Source organism: Suricata suricatta, chromosome 3 (genome assembly GCF_006229205.1).
Source record: "Suricata suricatta isolate VVHF042 chromosome 3, meerkat_22Aug2017_6uvM2_HiC, whole genome shotgun sequence".
Classification (NCBI taxonomy): domain Eukaryota; kingdom Metazoa; phylum Chordata; class Mammalia; order Carnivora; family Herpestidae; genus Suricata; species Suricata suricatta.
Window position 1 is genome coordinate 113,311,033 of NC_043702.1, and position 23,412 is coordinate 113,334,444.

Here is a 23,412-nt window from a genome sequence, read left to right on the forward strand (position 1 = left end):
TGGTGGGGGTAGGAGACAGCTTGGGAACATGGGTGGGGGAGGTGTTAGCTTTATCACCAGACAATCATGGAGTATAAACCCTTCCAATCCTTAAGGACCGGAGTGTTTGTCCTGCAGGGCTCCTCAGAGCCAGTGCTGGGGTTCGTCTTTCCCGGCTGAGGGATGAGGGGATCCCCCTGAGGCCCAAGGCATGTGATTCAGCTACCTTAGCCATGTTGATGTGACCAGGCTGAAGCCCCAGCCTCACCCCCACCTGAGAGCCCAGGGCTTGCACCATGGTGCTCACACTTTCAGTCCCCCGTGGGCCTCTTTGTCGTAAACATTTGGCGAGTAACCATATTAGGAGGCTCCCCATTATCAAATCACACACATGCCTTTGTTTTGGAGAGGGAGAGAGAACAGGTGTCTTTGGACGACAGCAAGTTTTTCCAGAGAGCTTTCTTTCACATCTCTCCAGGCCAAAGACTGGGCAAAGTTTACTTCTCTGAATCTACCTGCTGCTTAGGCTATTAGGTAAACAACTCCTCTGGGTCTGTTTTCTCATCTGTGAAATGGGAGTAATAGCCAAGCTGTCTACCTAACCTGATAATGACTGTTTCCAGTGAGGCTTGTAGGAGGAGAGGTTTGTCAACACCAGAGAGGTAGGCGGATATTAGGGCATCCTGTTACTGAGGATGTAATTATAGAGATGGATCTTTACCTTCTCTGTTTAGTGAATAACCAGTTCGGTGACTTGCTTCTACCGTTTCAGAGTGCCACAGACAGAATTTGAGTGGGAGCAGGTCTCTTGTAGCCAAATTTCACCATCATTCATTATTTTGTTTCTTCTACAGTGCAACAATCCAGTTACAACTTAGTGTACTGTCCTACGGGTAGTTTGCAGGCTTGACACAAAGGTAATTTTTGGTATCAAGGATGACAGAACTTGGTAAGAGGAGCTTCATCACAACCATGCATGTGAAAGCTGATAGCTTACCTACCAAGGGCTCCCTCTCTCTCAGAGTGCTCTAGACTGGCTATGATTTTTTTTTAAGTTTATTTTTTGAGAGAAAGAGAAAAAACAGGGGAAGGGCTGAGAGAGGGAGAGGGAGAATCCCTAGCAGGCTCTGGGCTGTCAGTGCAGAGCCCGATGCAGGGCTTGAATTCACAAGCAGTGAGATCATGACCTGAGCTGAAATCCACTGACTGAGCCACCCGGGCGCCATAGAATGGATATGATTTTAATTGTTAAAGCAGCTGTAGCTACTTTTCCTAAGAACAGGCCTAGCTCCACTGTTTTCCAGAATGATAAAGATTTGACTAAACAGAGATAATAGAAGTTGCTTTAGGCCAGCTGTCTTAGGGACTCTTTGTACAAGATATTGATTACCAGTGGGTTCTAGGCAACAAGGAAGGAAGGAAAGAAGGAAGGGAGGGAGGGAGGAAGGAAGGAAGGAAGGAAGGAAGGAAGGAAGCCTTACACAGTAGCCACATGTACAAAGTACCCAATACATGGTTGTTTCCATGAAGAAATGAACAATGAATCTGCAGACAAAAGGAGACAGCTCTTCACCCCTAAACTAGCACTCAGTGGGGCCAAAACATTACACTCTGGTGCTGACAGGGAAAGGGAGAGATCCTGCCATATCCCAATAGTCCAACAAAATAGGAAAACTCTGAAATCGTAACTGGAACCAAGACTTCTTACTTAAACCAACTTAAGGAAAAAAGATTTAATTAGATACATGTAGAACATAAGTAGAAAATCAGAATGGCTCAGATTTACTCCACAAACATGTTTTAAATGTCTCCATGTGCCAGGCTCAGTGTTGATTTCCATGGATATGGTAATGGGCACACCAACCCCAGTCCCACCATCCCAGGATTTTGAGAAACAGTGACGTATGGCTAAATGCATAATCAGAACCAAGGTGAACACACTGAAAGAAAAGATGGCCCTCTTGTAACCGCATCCACCAAAGGCTGGGAGGAATCTGGAAGAAGGCTTCTCTGAGGAAGTAATTCTTGGATCTGAACGAAATGTAGAAGCATCCCAGATGGAGGGTGATGCATGTGCAAAGACCCTGTGGCAGGGGGAGCTGTGGGTGTGCTTGAGGAGCTTAAGGAAGTTCAGATCCCTGTAGGGCAAGAGCGGGGGGGGGGGGGATATTTGGCAATTACTGTAGCTATTTGTATATTATTTCTGAAAGTTTGTAATCCCTGGAGAGACTGTAGGGTGTAAATACCAGTGAAAACATGAATTTACTGGTGGTCAGAGCCTCCAGGAGCAGGTATTTGGGGGGGGATACCCTCTTCCTATTGTGGAACAAGCAGGATAAAACCCAGAGGATGCTCAGAAGAAAGCACAAAGCGAGTGCAGCCAGGCCCTTAGGAGGGAAGTGGGTGGGATGGAGGGCATGGACTGGCCTCCACCCAGGTCCTCATACTGTGTCTGGGAGGAAGGACAGTGTGAACAGGGACCCGGGGAATTTCAGTTTTATATAGCGTTTGGTTTCTTTTAAAACATTTTCTAGGGCGACTGGGTGGCTCAGTCGGTTAAGCATCCAACTCAATTTCAGCTCAGGTCATGATCTCACAAGTCGCAGGCTCTATGCCGACAGCGCTGGGCCCGCTTGAGATTCTCTGTCTCCTCTCTGCCCCTTCCCTGGTTGTGCTCACTCTCTGTCTCTGAAAATAAACAAATAAACTAATATTTTCTAAGATGAGTAAAATGTTAACCTTCAATGATGTTACTGGATCTACCGGTATGTGTTTTATTATTTGATGTTTTTTCTATCTGTTTAATTTTTTTTTTTTTTTAATTTAGAAGGAAGGGAGGGAAAGAGAGGGGGTATAGGAATGAAAGAGGGTCTAGTACTGGACTGAGAGTCAGGGTCCTGTGCTCAGTTTTACATTGCCTTAGGCAAATCTCTTCTGTGTTCCTGTTTTCTTTACTTAAGAAAAGGAGTTTTGAAGAGTTCTGATCTTGACAGTCCCTAAGCTCTAAGGCATTCTGTGTTTCTGATTTCTAAGGACAATCGATTATTAAATAATTCTACTTACGGGCTTAAGAATGGAGTGTCCCAATGCCCACAAATCCCCACTTTATTATTTATTTTAAGAGAGATCCAGTCTTGCCCAGCAAAGATAGACAGTGAGCTGTCTTTTAAGGAGGCCAGTGCATTGAAAGTTCACCTGTTGAGTGACATTTTAAAGCCATTGAAGGCCATGAGCCCACAGGATGCTTGCATTCATCCCGGGCCAGACTCAGGAGCCTGGAACCACCTAGAAGCCTGTGCCTCTGTATTAGGCCTCCGGCCATTCACCCCCACATCCGGTGGCTTCTCCATGGCTTTGCAGGCCACCTGCGAGGGCTGCGCTCACACAGGGAGGCATAAGAGTCCTATTCCTGTTCTTCCAAACTGCAGACAAGAAACAGACCTGAAAAGGAAACGTCACAGGCAAAGATCAGATGACAGCCACGTTCGTGAGCCTACGGACGGACATGGTAACGTATCGGGCAGTGTGTTCACTCCCTGCTATACTGACTGCCTTCAGTTGTCCTTGTGTCCTATGTATGTAGTGGAGATTGCAGCTACTTGATGCAACAAGATGGTGCTGTGAATTCTGGGTATAGTTTTGGACGTGGTTGGTGATGTGTCTTGGACCACAGGAGCTTCGTCCATGCTATTTAGTGGCGGCAGCTGGTCAAGGGGAGCCCTCACCCCACAGAAAGTAGCAGAAGCCCAAGGACAGGTGAGAGGCCCCCGGCATGGGCAGCGGCCCTTGCTGAGTGCACAGAATGTTCTCCAGGCCATGGGCTACGTTGGCTGCCTCCTTCCTGGGCTTCTCTTACGTGGGTCAGCTTTCCTACCAACTTGCTGAATGAATGAGAGTAAGAAAGTATGTGTTGGCAAAATTTCAGCTGCAAATGCCAAAGCTTTTTGATAAGAGCATGAGTTTAAGCAAAGTTTCAAGTCAATGGGGCTCAGAGTAATGGCTGTTCTGCTAATAATGAAAAGTGCAAATGTTTTTATGTTCCAAGGTTAACAAATGGGACGCTTTCAGGGGCCCACTGGCCCTCTCGGTTACAAAGTAGAAACTGTTGCTGATCTTTGCTTTATTGCACTTGCATTTTCTAGGCAATTAGATTTTCCCTCTGCATTTAAGAGGCTTCAACTGGCTGCAGACTCTTTTAAAACTAAAGCTTCTCTTTCTTCCTTTCCTTCTTTGTTTTTCTTTCTTTTTTCTCTGTCTTTGATTTTCTTTCTTTTTCTCTCATTTCTTCTTTCCCTTTCTTTTTCTTTCTCATTACTTTTCCTTTCTTTCCTTTCTTTTTCTTTCTTTCCTTTCTTTCTTTCTTTCTTTCCTTTTCCTTTTCTTTTCTTTCTTTTTTATACTTTCCTTTTTCTTTTTTCTTTTTTTCTTTTCCTTCCTTTTTAGCTTCCTTCCTTCTTTTCTTTCTTTTTTAAATTTTTGTTAAGCTAACATTTTTTTCTGTTTTGTGAGTGGATTGAAGTTTTAACATAACAGGCTTTCCAAACAGCACACTTAGGCTTTGCCCACACAGTTAATACATTTGTCATGTAATTAGCACTCTTCGAAAGCATATTTCTACATGAGATTCTCATTTTGCACAGAAGTATGGTTCTTCCTAGTGTATTTCGGTAAGAGAGACCCAGCCCCATCCAGCAGACGACTGCAAATAAACTGGAAGCCGTTTATCTTAATGAATGAGTAGGAAAATCAAGTCTGTTGAAATGATCAAAACCCTCCGAAAAGAGACCACTTATAAATCCATGGGGCCGTATCTGTTTCTCTGAGCTTCTCTTAGTCCTGTTTGCCGACTGCTCACAGCAGCCACAACAGTGTTTTAATGAACGCCTCGCCTCTCCTTTAATAAATGATATCTTTGCCCCACCCGTCTGTTGGCATCTGGGCCAGCGGTTGATGCTCCGGTCTTGGGCCGCAAACCATGGGTAACAGCTCACACTTTCCTCTCCAAATGGATGGGAAACACAGGCATAATTGAAACTCCACAGTGTCAAGGGGGTAATTTCATTCCATTATTTTTAATGAAAATGAGGAGGTGTCTGGGCTAAAATGCTGGGAAATAGCCCCTGAGAAGCCCCGAGCACCCGCAGCGTGCCCCCAGCCCCCTCAGTGCCCCCCTCGCCACCTGCACCGGGTCCCCCGCCCAGCAGACAAGGGTGCTGCCAGCGGTGCTCGGGAAGTGCAGCAAGCCACAGGTCATGAGCCCAGTGTCTGTTTTCCTTGTCAGATCTCCCAGCTGATGGCAGAGACTGGCCGGGAGGGCCTGACCGAGGCAGCACTGAATCGCTACAATGCGGACAAGCCTTTGGCCGGCGGCGGCCCAGCCTCACAGGGCTCCTGCGTGGCGGGCGAGACCTCCACGGGCACCTCGGCAGCTGCTTCCTTCTTTGCCAGGTAAGAGAGGCGTTCAGAGCCTCCGTTCTTTCGGATGGGCCCGCCTGGCTGGCCTCTCGCGTGCACCGTGCTGGCTGAAACCCCAGGAAGTGTCCGGGCCGCTCTTGGACTTGACTCTTTCGGACAAGGTTTCTCAGCCTCCACCTGCTGACAGTTGGGGCTGGGGGGGGGGGGCAGTCCTGTGCGTTATTGGATGTTTAGCCCTCTCCTGTGACAACCTTCCCTAGTTGTGATAACCAGAAAGGTCTCCATACTTGGCCATGAATGCCTGGGGTCGAGAGCCACTGCTCTAAGAATCCGTGGCACTGAGGATGTCTTCCAGGGATGTCCTGGGCACAGCCCTGTGGCTGATGTTTCCAGATTTACAGTCTGGCCACAGAAAACAAACTGCTTAGAAATTAACTATTACCAAGATAGGAGGCTCTTTATATGGACAGTTACCATATGTGATCCAGCTAATCTTGGAGGCTGTAGAGACATGGGAAACACTGAAAGGTATTTCAACAATGTTTTCTGCCTAATTTTAGTGGTGGAGCAGAGACAGGGCAGGAGACAAAAGACAGCTGAGCAGAAGGCTCTTTCGGGATCATCTAATTCAGTCTCCTTGTTTTATGAAGGAGGAAACTGAGGACCCAGAGGGTCGAAGTATGAGTTAATTTATAGCAAAACCAGAAATAGAAACCAGATTCCTCTGCTTATTTATTATTTTTGGTTTCCTCTGTGACTCATTTGATCCTTGGAACTTAACTTTAGAAAACGTCTTCTACCTAAGATTTGCAAGCTCCTGGGTGAATAGGGTGTAGAACGCATGACAAGCGGATCTGAAATCAGAAGACTCCTGAGGTTCGAGTTCCAGCGGCCTCAGTTTCCTCCTCCATGAAACAAGGATGGCACCTCAAGGTTGCTCTGAAGATTAAGACCAATCATTCGTTGTAAAATATAAAGTTCTGTATAAACGGCGACTCAATGGGCACTCAGCTAGTACATCAGGAAGAAGGATTATTGTGTGTTTTCCTTGCTATCCTCAGAGGGGGAACGGAGGCCGGTGCCCTGGATTATAAACAACTACAGGGGCACCTGGGCGGCTCCGACGGTTAGGCATCGACTTCAGCTCAGGACATGATCCCGCGGTTCGTGAGCTCAAGCCCTATGTTGGACGCTGTGCTGACAGCTCAGTTTGGAGCCTGCTTCAGATGCTTTGTCTCCCCCTCTGCCCTTCCCCTGCTCACACTTTGTCTCTCCCTTTCTCAAAACTAAACAAACATTAAAAAGTAACTACAATAAAGGCAGCGCATGGGCTTGTTGGAACGCGGTCCCTGAGGTTCTCATTGTATGGTGGTGCCATGTTATTGTCCTGTGAACAGCTGCGCCAGCCTGAGTGTATGGGAAGTGGCAGGAAACACAGTGGTGCCCTCTTACCCACGGGGATCCGCTCCAAGACTGCCCCGCGCATGCCTGAAACTGTGGATGGTGCCGAACCCCACGTGTGTTTTCTCCTGTCCACACTGCCCATGAGGAAGTTCAGTTCATAAATGAGGCTCAGTAAGAGGTTAGCTGCAAGAACTAATCATAAAATAGAACAGATATCACAATATCCTAAGGAAAAGCTAGGTGAATGTGGTGTCTCTCTCAAAACACTTCACTGTCCCACACTCGCCCTTCTTTCGTGACGTGAGCCAATAAAATGCCCTCTGGGGCGAGGTGACGTGAGGTGAGTGACCCCGGAGTCACAATGTAGCGTTAGGCTACCGTTGACCTCTGACGCTGTGTCACAAGGAGGCTCGTGTGCTTCCTGCTTGTGGTCCACCGTGAGTGCCTGAAACCGCAGTTGGGGGCGGGGGGGGGGGGTCTATCGTTGGCACGTGCTGGCCGCCAGACTACGAGCGCTATTGGGTTCGTTCTGTCTGTCCGTGGATTTCTGGGTTGTCTGGGACCATTGAGCAAACTAACTGGGCAGCCATGTCCTTGCCATTCAAGGAGGGAAGAAAGAGGTGGAACGGAATGTGCAAAAATGCAAAAGCACAGAGGATCCCAGGACCTCAGTGGGTTATGAGAGCATATCCAGAGGTGGGTAACAACAGCCCTGAGGAGCTAGGAAGCCCTGTCATGGCAGGGTGAGTCTGGAGAAGACAGCCCTCAGCTCTCTTAGGGCATTGTGTAAAAGAGGGAGTTGGTGGGTTCTATAAAACACCCAAGTATGTGGGCAAAGGCTCCATCCAACCCGATGATGGGTGTCAGCTCAGACACCCTCCGGCTCAGCTCTACAGCGCAGGATGAAGGAAAATGCGTACACGACTCAACCTGCCCTGGGAGAGAGCGAGGTCCCCATCACTGAGGGAGATCAGACTTACCTTGGTGACTGGCCTTGATGCTGTGGAGAACATTCACTGCTCAGAGGTGGGTTGATCTCCTGTGCACCTTCCTGGCCTGAAATACTTGGAATGTGAGCAGCCTCAGCTCAGACTCCATCCAGAGACTTACACAGCAAACCCCACAGCAGGATGTGAAGCAGGAAGCGATTGGAGGTTAGGCCTCCTGATGGTCAGTGTTTAGGGCGAGCAAGGGTTTCCCGGCATAAGGAGCCCAGCGCTGCTGTGGAGCAGGAAAAGCCTGTGGACACGAGATAGCCTGGGACAGCCAAGCGCCAGACTGATGGTGAGCTGGAGGCCAGCTTCTGGTTAATCGAAGGATCGTTTCCGAATAAGCAAGCACATTCCAGGGACACGAGTGGCTGGCAAAGACAGCCCACCCTGAGACCTGCTCACACAGCCAGGGTCCGAATGGAAACACGGGGGTGAACCCGGAGTGAATGGGCCTGTTGAGGTCAGTGGCGGGGGCCGCAGATGATGGTAGCGATCAACAAAGACTGGACGGGATTCAGATAGCCAGAGCTTGTGGCCAGAGCTTTCAAAGAGCTGGAAAAGATCTGCAGGGCTGCTGAAATCCTTATTAATACTATGTTTGTGGTGAAGGCTGAAAGTGCTCAGAGTTTAATGGTTTAAGGCATTCAAAGGGTTTGTGTTTAAAGGGTTTACAGTGTATGGCGGTGGAGGGGGTGGAAATGTACCATGTGAAAGAGAATAGTGTTTCATACACACACACACACACACACACGCGCGCGCGCGCACGCACACACACATGCATATTCCCCTCATGCCCTTTGCCCTGTTTGCCCTGTTGTTCTCTTCAGTGACAGCTGGGGTTTCACACCTCCCAAAGACGGAGGCAGCCTCTTACCTGCCTCCCTGTCACTGATGGGAACCTTAAAGCAGAAGAGTGGGTGACTTGCTCAAGGTCCAGAATGTCAAGGGACAGCAGCAGGGATGTGCCCCACCTCTGTGGTCCCGGAAAGGTCTGCATCAAACCAGCCCAGCTCATGTCGTCAGACCACCGACCACGTTCAGTGTTTTCCTGCCTCAGATAAAGCACAGCTGGCTAAGGGGACAGCACAGGTGGCCTCTGGTGGGGGCAAGCTCTGGATCCACCGCTGGTGCCAAAATTGGAAATGGTCTAGTCGTTACAGTTTCTACGGAAGGTGGGAACGTCTCTCTGCATAAGGATTTGGGGGCGGGGTTAGTGTCTAAGCTTCACACCTGTGCTCATCACTTTGCCACTCCTACTGCACGACTGTGTACTAGAAATGTAGCCCCTCTTGAGTCTGGGGACCCAGGACCCCCCTGTAGATGCAGGTGACAGCGTTTCCTGGACAGTCTGTATGCATTGCTCATGGTACGAAGCTCCTATGGTGCAAAATCTCCTTCGTCCTCCAAGAACCCCTGTGAGATGGAGCCTGCCATTTTCCTGTATTATGGACAAAAAAACGTGGCCTGAGGTTAAGTTCCTGACCCAAGACTCCACAGCCAGGAAGCAGGGAGCCCATCCACATTCCTAGCCAGAGGTGAGCCTTTGTCCCTGCCCTGTGTGACACTGGCACAGTGAGACACATTCAGTGTTTTTCACTATAACCGTGAACTGATGATCACTGCTTATTTGGAAGAAATGGGCCCTGCAATGTGTTTGAGATGCAGAAAAGCAATGAACCCCAATTTGTTGAGGGTTGTAGACATCAGCCTTTCTTTGCGATCTAAGCCTTTCTCTGTAAATATTTACTTTCCAGAGTATGTGGAAAGGCCAGATGGACTTTACTGCAATTCAGATACAACGTCTATAAATTACGAATTCCAATTCTAATGAGCGATGATACCTTTGGCGGGAGAAACTCCAGGCGTGTGGCCTGCAGGGCCGTTCCCGGGCTGTGAGGGGTGTAGAAGTTGAGAGGAAGCATTTAGAAACTTCTGTCAGCCAGTTCACCGAGTAGTTTGATGTCTGGTTGGATCTAGGAATAACAAAGTAGAGCTTGTATTTTAAACACAGTTAAAGAGGGGCACCTGCGTGGCTCCGTTGGTTAAGCCTCTGACTTCGTCTCAGGTCATGATCTTGCCATTTGTGAGTTTGAGTCCTGCACTGGGCTCTGTGCTGACAGCTCGGTGCCTGGAGCCTGCTTCAGATTCTGTGTCTGCCTCTCTTCTGCCCCTCCCCCGCTTATTTTTATCTCACCCTCACAAAAAGAAATAAATACTAAAAAACTAAAAAAGAAATTAAAGAACAAGTGATTCCTTATCACAGATTGGGAAGCTTCTGCTTTAGAAAATGATGAAACCCAAAGTGTTTATGTTTTGATCCCTATCTTCCCAGAATTTCTTTATTTCTTGAAATAATCAGCATCTCAGTAGACTGCCTGTGCTTTAGAATTTCCGTACCCTGGCTTTGATAAAGCATCCTTTTTGGGGGGCAGGAATAGTAATGTACTAAAAACATGAATAGTCTTGTAACCAAAGAAAGATGGGCACAGTTGCTCATCGAGTTGTGTGGCTGTCCTGTGTTGCCTTTGAACTTCACAAATCAGGGAATCTTTCTCTTCCCTCAGTAGTAGAAAGTGGCAGAGGAGGGTGTGATTATGTTTTTGCATTTGTTGGCTGTTCACTTTGGGTGAAGATTTACTTAATTAGGTACTTTGCCTTCTAACGTTCGAGGCACGTGAAACCCAGTAAGAACTCTTAGGTGGACCCTCAGCATTGCAGGCTGAGCCCGAGGAATCTCTGATTTTATTTGAAGAGCAGTGACCAAGTTCTGGGTTATGCATCCGATCGCCTTGGGTCCTGGTAAATCAGAGGAATCTCTCAGATGACCTCCTGTCTTCACACTGATGTTCTTCCCCAGAATACCTTGACTAACCGTTTAAAATCATGTTGTTGTTGTTGTTTTCATTCATGAAGGCAATGAGCATCTGGAGGAGTCTCCTTTCCGCTCAGAGCAAGTGTTTGAGAAGGGTGACAATGACCACGAGCTTTACAAAGGCAGGTTCCAGTCCAGCAGATCTGGTGCTGCCATGTCTGTGCATTTGGTGAGCATGCATCGTAGGCATCATGTCTTACTACTGTCTTCTTTGTTGGCAGCTCCCGTATTTAGTTCACAACCTTTGGAAGACTATGACTAGACCATGACTAGAAGTCAGAGTTTGTAGTACAATTAAGTAGAGGGTATCATTGATTATCAATGATTATTAAAATTTTCCCTATTTTCTTAGTGGAAATGTGAATGTCTCTAAATCTGTTTGCACAGGTTCGATTCCTTCTGGTTACTCAGTGTCTCCAGCCCCCGTAGGGTGCATCTGCTTGCTCACTCTTGGGTCCATCCCATTCCTAGTGCTTCTCCCTCTCCCTCTCTGCCTCTGATTTTTCAGGATCAGGGTAATTTTTCAGTTATTGATTCTCTTCTTGAAGACTCTGAGCTTGAAGCAAGTGTCTACTGTTGATTAAAAATAGGTCTGTCCTGGGTTTGGAATATTCTGGGGAAATTTTGGTGTTCTCTGCGATATGAGGGTGCCCTCAGATACATTTTGTGGGATCCATTCGCTCTGCTTTCTCTTTCTCTCTTGCCTTGTTCCTCATTTTCTTCCACCATTCATTCCTGAGGGATGTTATATATTTTGTCCATCTTGACCTGTCATGCGATTTCTTTCATCTTCGTTTATAGACGGCTCCCTGTACCACCTATTTTCTCTAAGCCCCTCGTGCACAGCGCAGACTGTTTGTGACTGATTTGCCCAGTTTTCTGGGCATTAAAACCAAGAGCAGCTCGGGTCCTGGGGTTGGGGGCTAAGCCGAGCTGCGGGAGCTGTCTCCCAGCTCTGAGGCCCCAGCTCCGTTCATCACCCTGGCCATTGTGAACACAGAACAGTAGTGCTTGGTTTTACGCTGGGGTTTTCTGAAGTCAGAGAAGGACGGGAAGGAACGTAGAACTGCACGTGGGCCTCTTGTTCTCCCATCAGGTACCTTTGCCCCCGAGGAATGCTCACATCTTTTTGTGATGAGCACATCAGCAGTTAGCAATTACTCCAGACACAGCCTGGTCGGTCTCAGGTGATAGAGGTAGTGGGAAATGGAGCCAGGTGCTCAAGATCTGGCTCTTTCTTAACAATTCACCGTGGTGTTTCCACCTCCGATTTTACAGACAGGAGTAAATTCCCATGTTAGTGTCTATTCTAATAGAAAGACCAAGATCTTCTAGGGGCTCATCTCACAGAACTTTGCTGTGTTATGATGCTTTCGCTGTCTCTTGTTTTCAATGAAGCACTTACCCACTCACCAGAATCTCATTCTGACCTGGTGTCGATTCCTTCCCCCTTGTCCCCCAATTAGACCCTTCTCTGGCCCCCTCTAGCTCCCCATTGGCCTATTCCTTGGCCCCCCTATCCCAGAAGTGAGGCTTCCGTTGACTTCCTGTGGGACATTTGTGGTTCAAGTCGGCATGCAAAATCATGCCATTTGCTCCTGGGAAAACAGCAATAATTTGAGGGGTGAGTGAGGCTTAACGGCAGCCACCACAGTGCTGGTCAAGCCGGGACACCTCCTGCTGGGCTCCCTCTGTCTAAGAGGGCCTCTCTGTCCGTCAGCTGCACAGAGGTACAGTGTGGGCTTGTTGGCACTGGCATTTTGCACCCCCTTCCCCGGTGGCTAAGCAGCGCCAGGGCCGCAGTTTTGAAGGCCTGAATCAGAAGCCAGGTCCCCAGACCCTGGGTTTCTTGTTTATTTATTCCTGGCCGGTCAAATTCGCTTTTCTTAGAAAAGCCTGTGTGGACTTCTCGGAAAAGAGGGGACTCTCGGTCATGTGTATGGATGAAACAAAGGTGTAGGAATCCCACCTGTATGAACGCAGTTTCGCTTGAACACTGAAGTATGAAAGGGACATATTAAGAAGCAGCCAAATGCACGTTGAGTGCCATCAGATGTGAAGGGCCCAGGGAAACATCTCAGGTGTTTGCTGCATGAAAAAGTAAATCCTTGATTGCTTACGAGAGACAGTGAAAGCACTGAAGAAAAAGTCGCCATCATTTAGAGTCTACACTACTCTTTTTTGTGTTCAAAGAAAAAGAGAATCTTGAAACACTTGAAGTGGACAACCCTACCATCCGGCGCGAATCGCCGCAGCCTCCAAAGTGCTCTGTTTTGGGGGTGTGCAGATTGCAACAGAAGTGGCCCACACTGGGGTCGGCGATCTGCACATTTTTGGAGTTGGTGCTCTGCACCTAAGAAAACGGCCAGTGTCTGCGGTCCCCTCACACCTCCCGCTGCAGGGACCATGCAGAACAGGGCAGTTTCTGATGAAACGAGCCCCCAGTCTGACCACCGGCCTATTGGTGTGCTGGCAGCCAGCTCGCAACATCTGGGAATCATTTGTGCAGCTTCGCCTGGCTGAAAACCCGATTCAGGCCTCGGTGTGGCTGTTTGAAGGCAAAGCAACTGCAGCGAGCCCAAGGGAGCCCAGTGACTCCCGTCTGGTGTTCTCAGGGTTGGACGTTCTGGTTCTCACTGCAGGGGCAGAGGGAGGGGGAGGGAGGCAGGGTATCGGCTAAAGACAAAGATGAAGTAGCCCGAGGTTGGAATCCATAGCCAGCCACTGACATCCCGACTTTGGGCAAGAACTTGACGTCTGGAAGCACATTCACTCTGTTACATGGCGGTCGTGGCGTCTGTTCCACAGGATTGTGTTGAGGATCACATGGGCATGTGAGAGCTCTTTCTAGACGTCATCTGGATCCTGCAGGTGATGTTAAGATGGTGCATCTTAATTCTACCCTCCCTGGAAAACCTAGTGAGTTCTCAATGTTCCCTATGGAATGGATGACTTTTGTCATGTCGACCTTGACAGCATGCTTACATGGGCTAGTGACCAGGGACCAGACTTTATTTTATTTTATTTTATTTAAAAAAAATTTTTTTTGAGAGAGAGAGAGAGAGAGCACATGAGTACACAGGTGGGGGAGGAGCAGAGAGAGAGAGGGAGACAAGGAATCCGAAGCAGACACCAGGCTCCGAACTGTCAGTGTGGAGCTTGATGGGGGGCTTGAACCCACAGAACGTGAGATCACAACCCGAGTCGAGGTCAGACACTTCACCGACTGGGTCACCCAGGCACCCCAGGAAGTGGATTTTAAAAGCATACACTAGTGAAGTCATGTCCAGGCCATTTCGTCCTCCTTCATCAGCCCTCGATTCGGACCGTGGGGCAGTCAACAAAGAAGGAGACTATTCCCCCTTCTGCTTCCATTGTATTCAGTGTTTTCATAACTCTTCACCATTGGCGTTGACCAAATCCCAGCTGCCCCGCTCCTCCATCCTCCCCAAACCGCAGGTCATAGAATTCTTAGTCGCATCTCTCTTCTCTCCTTTCTTCCCCGTGTTTTCTTTCTGAGTTTTTCTGGGACTATACAACCAAAAGATAAACCCCCTTCAAGAGAGTCAGAAGTGTGTAGTCAACTAACTGAGCCCTACCTGGGCGCAGCCTTGCCGTGTGGCTAGCTGGCGTAGCCCATCACCAACAGTGCCTGGTTCCTCTGGGGTAAACTGTGCACTCGAGGTCTCCATGGGCCCTGTTTGTCTCGTGTGACACCTGGACTTTAGAATTGCTGCAGAGGTCCTGGCTGGCCACTAGACCAGAATACTAGTCCTCAGTGCATCCTCATTTAAAAATAATAAGAGGTGACATTTATTGAGGGCTTCGTCTCTGCCACACACAATTCTGAATTCTTTACACAAATTTAAACTTCAAAAGCCCCCATGAGTTGGCCCTCTTATTACCCCAGGGCTTAAATATGGAACTGAAAGCACGGATCGGTGAAGTAGCTTGACTGAGGTTACCTAGCTAGCTGATGATCTGGCCTTGAGCCCAGCAGTCATTACAGAGCCCATGAACCAGAACGTGAGCTCTGTAAGGGCAGGGGCACTTGTATCCTTGTTCTTGGCCAAAGCCCTAGTGCCTAAAAACAAAAAACAGGAAACGTTTGTTGAATGAATAAACAAATACCATTAGCCACTGTGCTCTCTGCTTCCAAGCTCAACATGGGTTGCTTGGGCAGTAGAGAAGCCTCAACACGAGGACAGTAGTGAAGCCAAAGTAGAGAATCGATGCAAAGCGCATGTACCACAGAAGCTATAGAGAAAAACATTTTGACCAACGACTTTGTATTTTTCTAATTTTGTTAGTTACTGAAATACCGCTTCCTACCTCGCTCAGCTTCAAAGCCAGAGGTTTTCCAGGGACTTGTGATCTGCCCTTCGCCCAGCCTCCCCGAACTCCCTATTGCTTACCCAGCTCCCGGCACACCCCCGTCCCTGTACTTTTTCAAAGGGCGCAAGACCATTCCCTCCTCAGAAACTTTGCTCTTTCTGTTCCCTCTGCCCTTTCCCCAGATTTCTGCTTGGCTCAGCCATCCCCCTCTTCAGGTCTTTGCTCAGATGCCCTGCCTCACCTCCGTGCAACAGGTACAAGCACCCCTTCTCTGTGTCCCCCCCCCCACAACACCTCCTGTCCTCAGTGTTAGTTGAATGAACCAATGAACGAAGGAATCTCATACTAAAGGGGAGGAGGGCAGCCAAGTCTCCAGATATTCTTCTACCGAAGCTCTCTGAGAATCTCACACCTTTTCCCATTCATTTCAAGCCATGTGCTCAGGGAGTAAATTCTCCTTTTAGCTCTAGGACCTTTTGAGGAGATGGTGTCAGAACAAAGCCCGAAGAAGGCATCGTTAGGAAATTGGGATTCTTATGAAAGTGTGAGTACCTGGTAGTCTTTTCAAGAGGAGGATTTACAAGAGATGGGGCAGGTGGCTAGGGACAAAACACATACACACACTCACACACACTTAGACACACACACACATAGTCGAACAAAGAGTGAAAGCAGAGGAAGGAGTCGGGACCAGCACAGTGTAGCAGCGTGCGCCATCTCTCTTCCTGTCTCCTTCAGACCTGTCTTTTCCTCCCTTGGATAAGCCTCTTTGCTTTCTGTCCTCTGATTTGATTTATTATTTTAATTCTATAGCTGTCCTGGTGAAGCATATAAAGCATTTGGGGATAAAATCATGTGGAAGACATTATAGAAATGAAAGACGTGTTATATTATGTGGTATTGGATAGAGATTCATTGTGCTGATGAATCATTTCGTCGATGAAAACACAAATCTGTCCACAGCATGGTCCATGGGATAAGCAATCGGCTTCTCATTGAGGGGATAGGAAGGAGGAATTTAAGGGACATCACTATACTAATTTGGTGAAACAGGTAGAAACGAAGCACAAAGAGACCGGGTCAAAGTCATGCTTCGTATACTGGCGGGGGAGGGGGCCCTGAAGTTAGGATTTTTTATTTTCTTGCCTCTAAAATGAAAATAATGGATTTCTCTTTTTCTTCTGATTATTGATGTCTAGATCTTATGAGAAGAGTTATCTGTCTAATCCCTACCTTGCTCTTGGCATCGTGCCTTGTATATAGTAGGAGCTCAGTAAATGGATGTTGAAACAGGGAACCAACCATGATTGAGAAACTCAGGCCTGTCTTACTTTCCAAAGGACTGAAATGCTTAAAGAAGCTAAAACTCAAAAAGCCAACTCTGGGAGTGTACTTGAAAACAGCATCATTTTTTACACTGCCTCAGAGTCCTTGTAGTTCCAAGTGTTAGTATTCATGGTAAAAGTCATTGTGATGGCTAAAGCATAAATGGAATTTTTTATCATTATTGATTTCAGCACAGATTCTGCAACACATTTTTTTTTGAGAGAGAGAGAGCGAGTAAGTGCAAGAGGACATGGGCATGCCCATGCACAGGCCAGAGAGGGGCAGGGAGAGAGGGAGGGAGAGCGCATCCTTATGCAGGATCCCTCAGCATGGATCCTGACCGGGGCTCTGTCTCCTGAGCATGAGATCATGACCTGAGCCGAAATCAAGAGTCAGCCCCTCAACCGCCTGAGCCCCCCGGGTGCCCCTGCAGCTCACTACTTCTGATTATCAGCTTTCTCTTGAGCTTCTTTGGAAGTGATTTTAGCATCACACTCTGATTCCAGGTTGTTCCTGGCCCTGGTGTGTTTGTCATGAAATACGCTGAAATTTGGGAAACACCATTTCATGAGTCTAGAAATAATGGCCTGTGTCATTTTCCTGGCATCCTCCAACACTGAAGCCTTAAGAGTCCATAGTTCGTCCTTTTAAACTCTAGCAGAGGGGAAAGAGGGCCTTGGCTGTGACAAAGGGACAGAAATTGTCTTGGGGCCTGTCGTGAAAAGGGTATATTCAGCACAAGGCAGGCCACTCTGAATCATCGTATTAAAAAAGAACAAATACAGACCATCAGTCACTATTTTTTAACCCTTTAGGTGCCTCAAAAAATAAATGTGGTTCATTTTTTTCAAATAAATTTTCATTTGTTATCATCTCTGTCTCCTTGGGGCTCAATTTAAGGTGGCGAGATGGCCCTTGTGGGGCAGACGGAGTGTTTCTGACCCTGGCCAAATTTTAGTGACAGTCCCTAGGGATGAAAAAACACTGAAGTCTTAAGTCCAGCTACACCCTCACCCCCTGCAGGTATTTTTAAAATAAAAACAACACCTTGTTCCCACCCTCCAGGAGCTCTAAGTGTCAGGGTAAAGTTGAGAGAGGTCACAGAGGAGGGTTACTAACCAGTGTGTCATAATGCCAAGCTGGGGTCTCCCAGGAGCCTCCTCCCCCCACCCCGCATGCATCCCCCCACATGTACCACTGTCCCTGCCCCGCCCCAGGAATTCATGAAATGGTTGTAGCTAGTGGTGGCAGGCACTGTTGCCTTCTACCCCCCTGTGCCTATCACTCATCGTTCACTGAACAAAACCTTGTAGCTCCCAAGGTCCCTGCCCTTGTAACTCTTCCCCAGGGCTTTCTCTGACTGCTGGAGACCACAATGGCAGTCACGCTCAGCTCAGGGCTGGCCAGAGTGCCAGGGAGGCAATCTTCTTGGGAACAGCTCCCCAGGAAGACTGAGAGGAGGTGGGGGTAGTCACCTCAGCTCCCCTGTGTCTTGGTTGGGACATTCCTGAGGTCTAGTTTACTCTGACCCTGATCTATGGTCCAGATTTCCTCAGTAGGACTGAGCCCCAGCTGCCTAGATCAGCAGCCTGCTTGATAGTGAACCCTGGGGTGGCTTCCTTCCCTCCCTGTCTCACTCTCTTGCCTCTACTCCTGCTTCCTGGAACTGTCTGCCAGTTAAACCTACCAGCACTTTCATCCTCATCCAGGGATGCTTTACGGATACCCAGCATAAGATATTGGCAGTATATCCTCATCCATCCATCCATCCATCCATCCATCCATCCATCTGTCCATCCATCCATCTGTCTATCCATCATCCATCCATCCATCCATCCATCCATCTATCCATCCATCCATCCATCTGTCCATCCACCATTTTTTAAGTCCATGCTATATACCAGGCATTATATTAGACACTGAAGATGACAGATGGACTGCCACTGTCCTCAGGGAGCTCTCAGTCCAGAGGGGTCACCAGTCCCATTACTGGGTACTTAGAAACAGCATGAAAGTTGGGACAGAGAACACCAGAACTCTCAGTATCACTCTCCCGGAGTCATCTGGTTATTTGGACATCAGAGATGACTTCACAGCACTTACTATTATTATCAGAAGTTCCCTTATCTGTTCATTTGCTTACTGGTTTATGGCCTGTCTCCCCTTCTACAATGTAGGATCCATAGAAAGAGGCGCTCATTTATCTGTTCCCTAGTCACATCCTCAACTCTTAGAATGAGGCTGGGGCTCAGTCAGTATTTGGTGCGTGCACCCTGGCGTTTCGGTCAGCCTCCCCCCGCCCTCCTGGCTGGGTCACCTGTGTGGCATATGGCTAAGTCCCACTGTGGTAGTAGTGTCTCCAACACACTGAAGGCCTCTGCTCAGGGCAGGAGAGGAAGAGCTCGGCTCCCTGTCTTAAACACCAGGCCCCAAGGGCTGGGGCTTCTTTCCAGTACCCACTCCTTGGGAACTAAGTACTCTGCCCAACTGAGTATCTGAGGTGAGCACTCTCCTTTATGACGTTTCCTTTAACATTGGGGCACCTGGGTAGTTCAGTCGGTCAAGCATCTGACTCTTGATTTCAGCTCAGGTCATGATCTCACAGTTCATGGGATCAAGCCCCCCGTCAGGCTCTGCACTGACAGCATGAAGCCTGTTTGGGATTCTCTCTCTCCCCCTCTCTCTGCTTCCCCCTCCCTCACTCTCTCTCTCTCAAAAATAAATAAATAAAAATAAACATGAAAAAAACTTAACATGATGGAAGGTAATGTGCTTTACTCAGATTCTTCTGATTTAAATGTCCATCATGTATTAAAAAATACCTTCCCCAGCGGGTGCTTGGGTGGCTCAGTCAGTTAAGCATTCGACTTTGGCTCAGGTTAGGATTTTGCAGTCCATGGGATGGAGCCCTATATCCGGCTCTGTGCTGACAGCTCAGAGTCTGGAACCCGAATTCATATTCTGTGTCTTTGTCTCTCTTTCCCCTTTCCCAACTTGCATGCTCTCTCTCTCTTTCTCTTTCTCTCAAAAATAAACATTAAAAGAAAAAAATTTTGGTAAAAAGCACCTTACTGGGAGCATCTGGACTGGTGTTTGGCCAAACAACTGGGCACTGTAGCCTAGCCAAACTGGCCTCCAAACCTAGACTCAGCACCCAATTTAACTGGAAAGTACTTCCCATTCCCTGCAGTTCATCAAGTGTGTATGGAGGCTTGCTGGGCCCACCCCCAGTGAGTCTTCAAGATGAGACCACTGAGTGGGCACCCTGGCCCGGCCTTCTTCACCCTTTGTTCCATAGCGTCCTCGCCTACTGACGTGTTCAACTTGATCTTCATGTCTTTTGCCTAAGTTGGAGAATCCTAATTCATTTATTCCTTAAGTTGCTGTGCATTTGTTTTCACTTTCACATTAAAGAGAGAAAATAAAGATAGATACCATTAATCTTTAAGCCTCCCCTGTGGTCTCGATTGCCAACCACAGCCTCAAGGCCCTGTGGCGGACTTACTACATTACATGTTCTTTATTTCCTTTAAAGCCGGGCACGTGAGGAAAATGATTTATGGAGCCTAGATCCTGCTTCCTTGTGGGGGAGGGAGGCGAAGTGGTGTTCACGCTGCAGTAAATTTCAACATCACTAGGATTTCCTTACACGTCTAGGGAAAAAAAAATCCCAATTTACATCTATTTCTATTGGAACTCATAAATTAAAAATAACAAGTCTATTTCCTAAACACCTGGAACTACAATCCGTTAACCTGTGGTTGCCCCCATCACAGAACAGACAGGAGGGCGGCGGCTCGGATGGGGTCTTGCATCCCAAGCGATGACTCACCCCACGTCTTTTCGCGGTGCTTAAAAATGTCAGGATAAGGAAACTATTTACCTAAAGCATAGACTCTAACTAAGACTTTGGTCCTACTATCTTTTTCCTCTGACCGCCCCTCTTTTATGACTTACTCTCTTTATCGGCTTCTTTTTCTCCCTTTATGTCTTCATTTTGATTTTATTTTATGTAAATTTCAAAACAAGTCTAACAGCATCAGAGACAAAACACAGGAAAGTCATCTTTTTTTCCATTCTGTTCTGAGCCATAAATTCCTCCATGAACTCAAATAACATATCCAGGAGGGCTGGTGAGCTGAATTTGATTGATAAGTATTTTAGCACCTGCCCACCACAGAGCTTCAGGAGTGAGAAATTACTTCTCCTCTTCCTAAGGGATTGGGCATCACCTGCCTAGAGCTGCCGTGTGCCGCTCCGCAGGGGTCAAGGCCGAGTGGTCCTCGTGGACAAAGAATTACGGGCACTGCTCAGGACCCCATGGTCTTTTACTTCTTCGTTTTGTTCTTTGAAAACTATCTCCAGTTCTTTTTTCTTTTTTGAGAAAATGCATACATAAAGGAGAAAGAGAGGATATGCTTTATTTCGATTTTTAGAAAGCTTTTAAAAGTATGTCATAATGGAAGCAGTAGAAATGATTTTCCACCATCATACCATGCAGCCCTTCCACTCTTGGATGTTTCCTGAAGAGCGGTTGAGGCGCAGGACCGTTCGTAGTGATGTTGCTTATAATAATAATGATCCAAAACCGGGAACGATACAGGCGTCCACCAGCTGATGAGTGGAGGCACAAAACGTGGTTTGTCGATACAGTGGAACAGTGCTCAGACTTCAGGCCATTGATTGGTGCAACAACATGGAGGAGTCTTAAAATAATTATAGTGAGTGAAAGAAGCCAGACCTCCCGCCCTGCAACCCAAACCAGGAGAGTACATATGGTATGATTTCATTTATATAAGATTATAGACCATGCAAACTAATCTGTAATGACAGAAAACGTCTCGGTGCCTGACTGCAGAGGGAGAGGGAGGGACAGATAACGGATGCATCTGCTCTCTTGTGATGGCTTCCCAGGTGCATATAAGCCAGGACTCCCCGAATTACATGCTTGGAGCACGCACAGTTTATTATATGTCAGTTATACCTCACTAGAGCTAAATCAATGGGGTCTGTAGGCACTAGAGAAGATGTTTTGAGCTGGAGAGGGAATTGTCTTAGTGAGTAAATAAAGAGTTTAGATAAAGGATCGTTTTCTCTGGAGGGAAGGTGTGAGTAATAGGAACACTTTGGAAAACATATTGAACAGATCTTATTTAAAATTTTTTGCAAAGGATCAAGATAAGAAAGTGCCATGACAAATCTCCAGATTTGTGCAGAAAGCTAAGTTCCTCTAGGTAATAAGACATCGTCAAGGTAGAATAAATAGGAGAAGACACAAGCAGAGAAACTAATGAGAGCAAGGAGAAGTGTTTTCGGTAAAGCAATTCAAACTGTCCTTGCGGAATGGGAGGCTCTGAGAAAGTGGTTCTAATTGAGGACAAGAACCTAAGGACTTAGTTGCTGGAAGATTCAGTCTAAGATCACAACCAGAGAAACCTACACTAGCAGTAGTTGTGGGACATTTTTGGAAAGCATATTGGAGATGCAGTGAAAGGTATCACCTTGTCCAAGCTTGGACCAAAGAAAAATTTGTTGGAACTAGAAGTTCTTAAGAAGTATTTTTTCTTAATTTTTAAAAGTTTTTAAAATTTATTTTTGAGAGAGAGAGCGAGCGAGAGAGCACATGAGCTGGGGAGGGGCAGAGAGAGAGGGAGACATAGAATCTGAAGCAGGCTTCAGGCTCCGAGCTGTCAGCACAGAGCCCAATGCAGGGCTCGAACCCACAGACCACGAGATCATGACTTGAGCCGAAGTCAGACACTCCACCGACTGAGCCACCCAGGTGCCCCAAGAAGTTTTAGTAAATATACTTTAACATGTGAAAGAGAAGGCTACCAAGGGGGTAGAGGACTCTCTTTGAGAGGAAGTAGGTTGTTGGAAGAGCTCTTCAGTCCAGAGGACAAGGTCTGGGAGGGAATCTGAGTGGCTCACTGACATGTAGGTAGAGGAGTCACTAAATCTTGGAGTCATCCCCTAAGGCCAAGAAGAGGCCGCATCAGAGGAAAACAGAGCAGGCTGACCTCCGCACGCTAAGATGTGGCCATGATGGCTTGAGCATGTATTAAGCCTTCAGGTTCCGGTTCACTTACAGACGGTGGACTGATTGGAAGCTCGTAGAGCTGGGTGCGGCAGCAGACCCCACCTTCTTCACCATGGAGGGTGACAACCTGCTTTTCTTGCACAGGAAGAGATAGAATTCTCAGCTCAGGGCTTTTGAGTTTCAGTCCAATAGCATGCTCTTCTGGTCTGTTTATGAACAGTCTTTTCTACAGCGTTTAAACAAGTGGCTACATCATCCTGAGCATTTTGATCAAAATCAGCTGGTCTTGAATGTCTGACATTCCCTGAAGGCAGGCCAGGATTCAGAAGCCCCTTTGGCAAGTGCAGCGTGGTCACATGGGTTGGCCATCATGTGGGCAGGCTGCTGTAAAGTGACCTCTCATGCCTGGTGCAAATGTCAGCTTTATGGACGCTGGGCAGCTCCCTGGCACCCGGATGGTTTCATGCCTAAAAGGAGGCATGACGGGAAGGAATAAAAAATCCAAACCAGCGCAGTCACTCAGGAACGGGGAAGGGATGGCCTGGGGTTCTCTCCTTGGCTTTGGTGCCGCTTAGGGACCGTGAACGCCAGCCACCTGCTTTCTCAGACCCAGGGAGCAGCACCATGAACAGGGCTGTGGAGTGTGTGGGCCTTGCTGTCTGGTGCTGCCCACCAGAAGGCACTGGGCGTGGGAAACACAGGGGTCCATGTGTGAAGGTGCAGACACGGGGAAGCCTGATGGCTCCCCATGGACACAGCCACCAGGTTTCCCTTGCCACAGGAATAGAGCGTGCGGTTTAGGAAGAATGTTGACTTCTTCCCTAAAATTTCTACACCACAGCCGCAACTGAGTAAGAGTCTTCCTCTGTGGCTGGCTTCTTGTTGCGGTCATTCTGTCACTTTCTGATGCTCCAGAACAGTCATTGCCTCCTCCTGCTTTCTCATCCTGCCCCACCCACCTCTCTGGCCACATCATCTGTTGGCTTCAGTTCATTCAGCTAACGGGTGCATGATTCTGACAGTAACTAGCCAGCCAGAGAGACCCCAGG

General features: G+C 47.8%; 1 protein-coding gene across 1 annotated transcript in view; it reads left to right on the forward strand.

Moving 5' to 3' along the window:
* The window catches only part of KIF26B (kinesin family member 26B), a 441,279-nt gene that overhangs the window by 201,798 nt on the left and 216,069 nt on the right, over positions 1 to 23,412 (forward strand). The window contains exon 4 of the mRNA XM_029933341.1: positions 5,261 to 5,427. Within this exon, the coding sequence (XP_029789201.1) occupies positions 5,261 to 5,427 (167 nt within the window). The remainder of the gene's footprint in view (positions 1 to 5,260; positions 5,428 to 23,412) is intronic.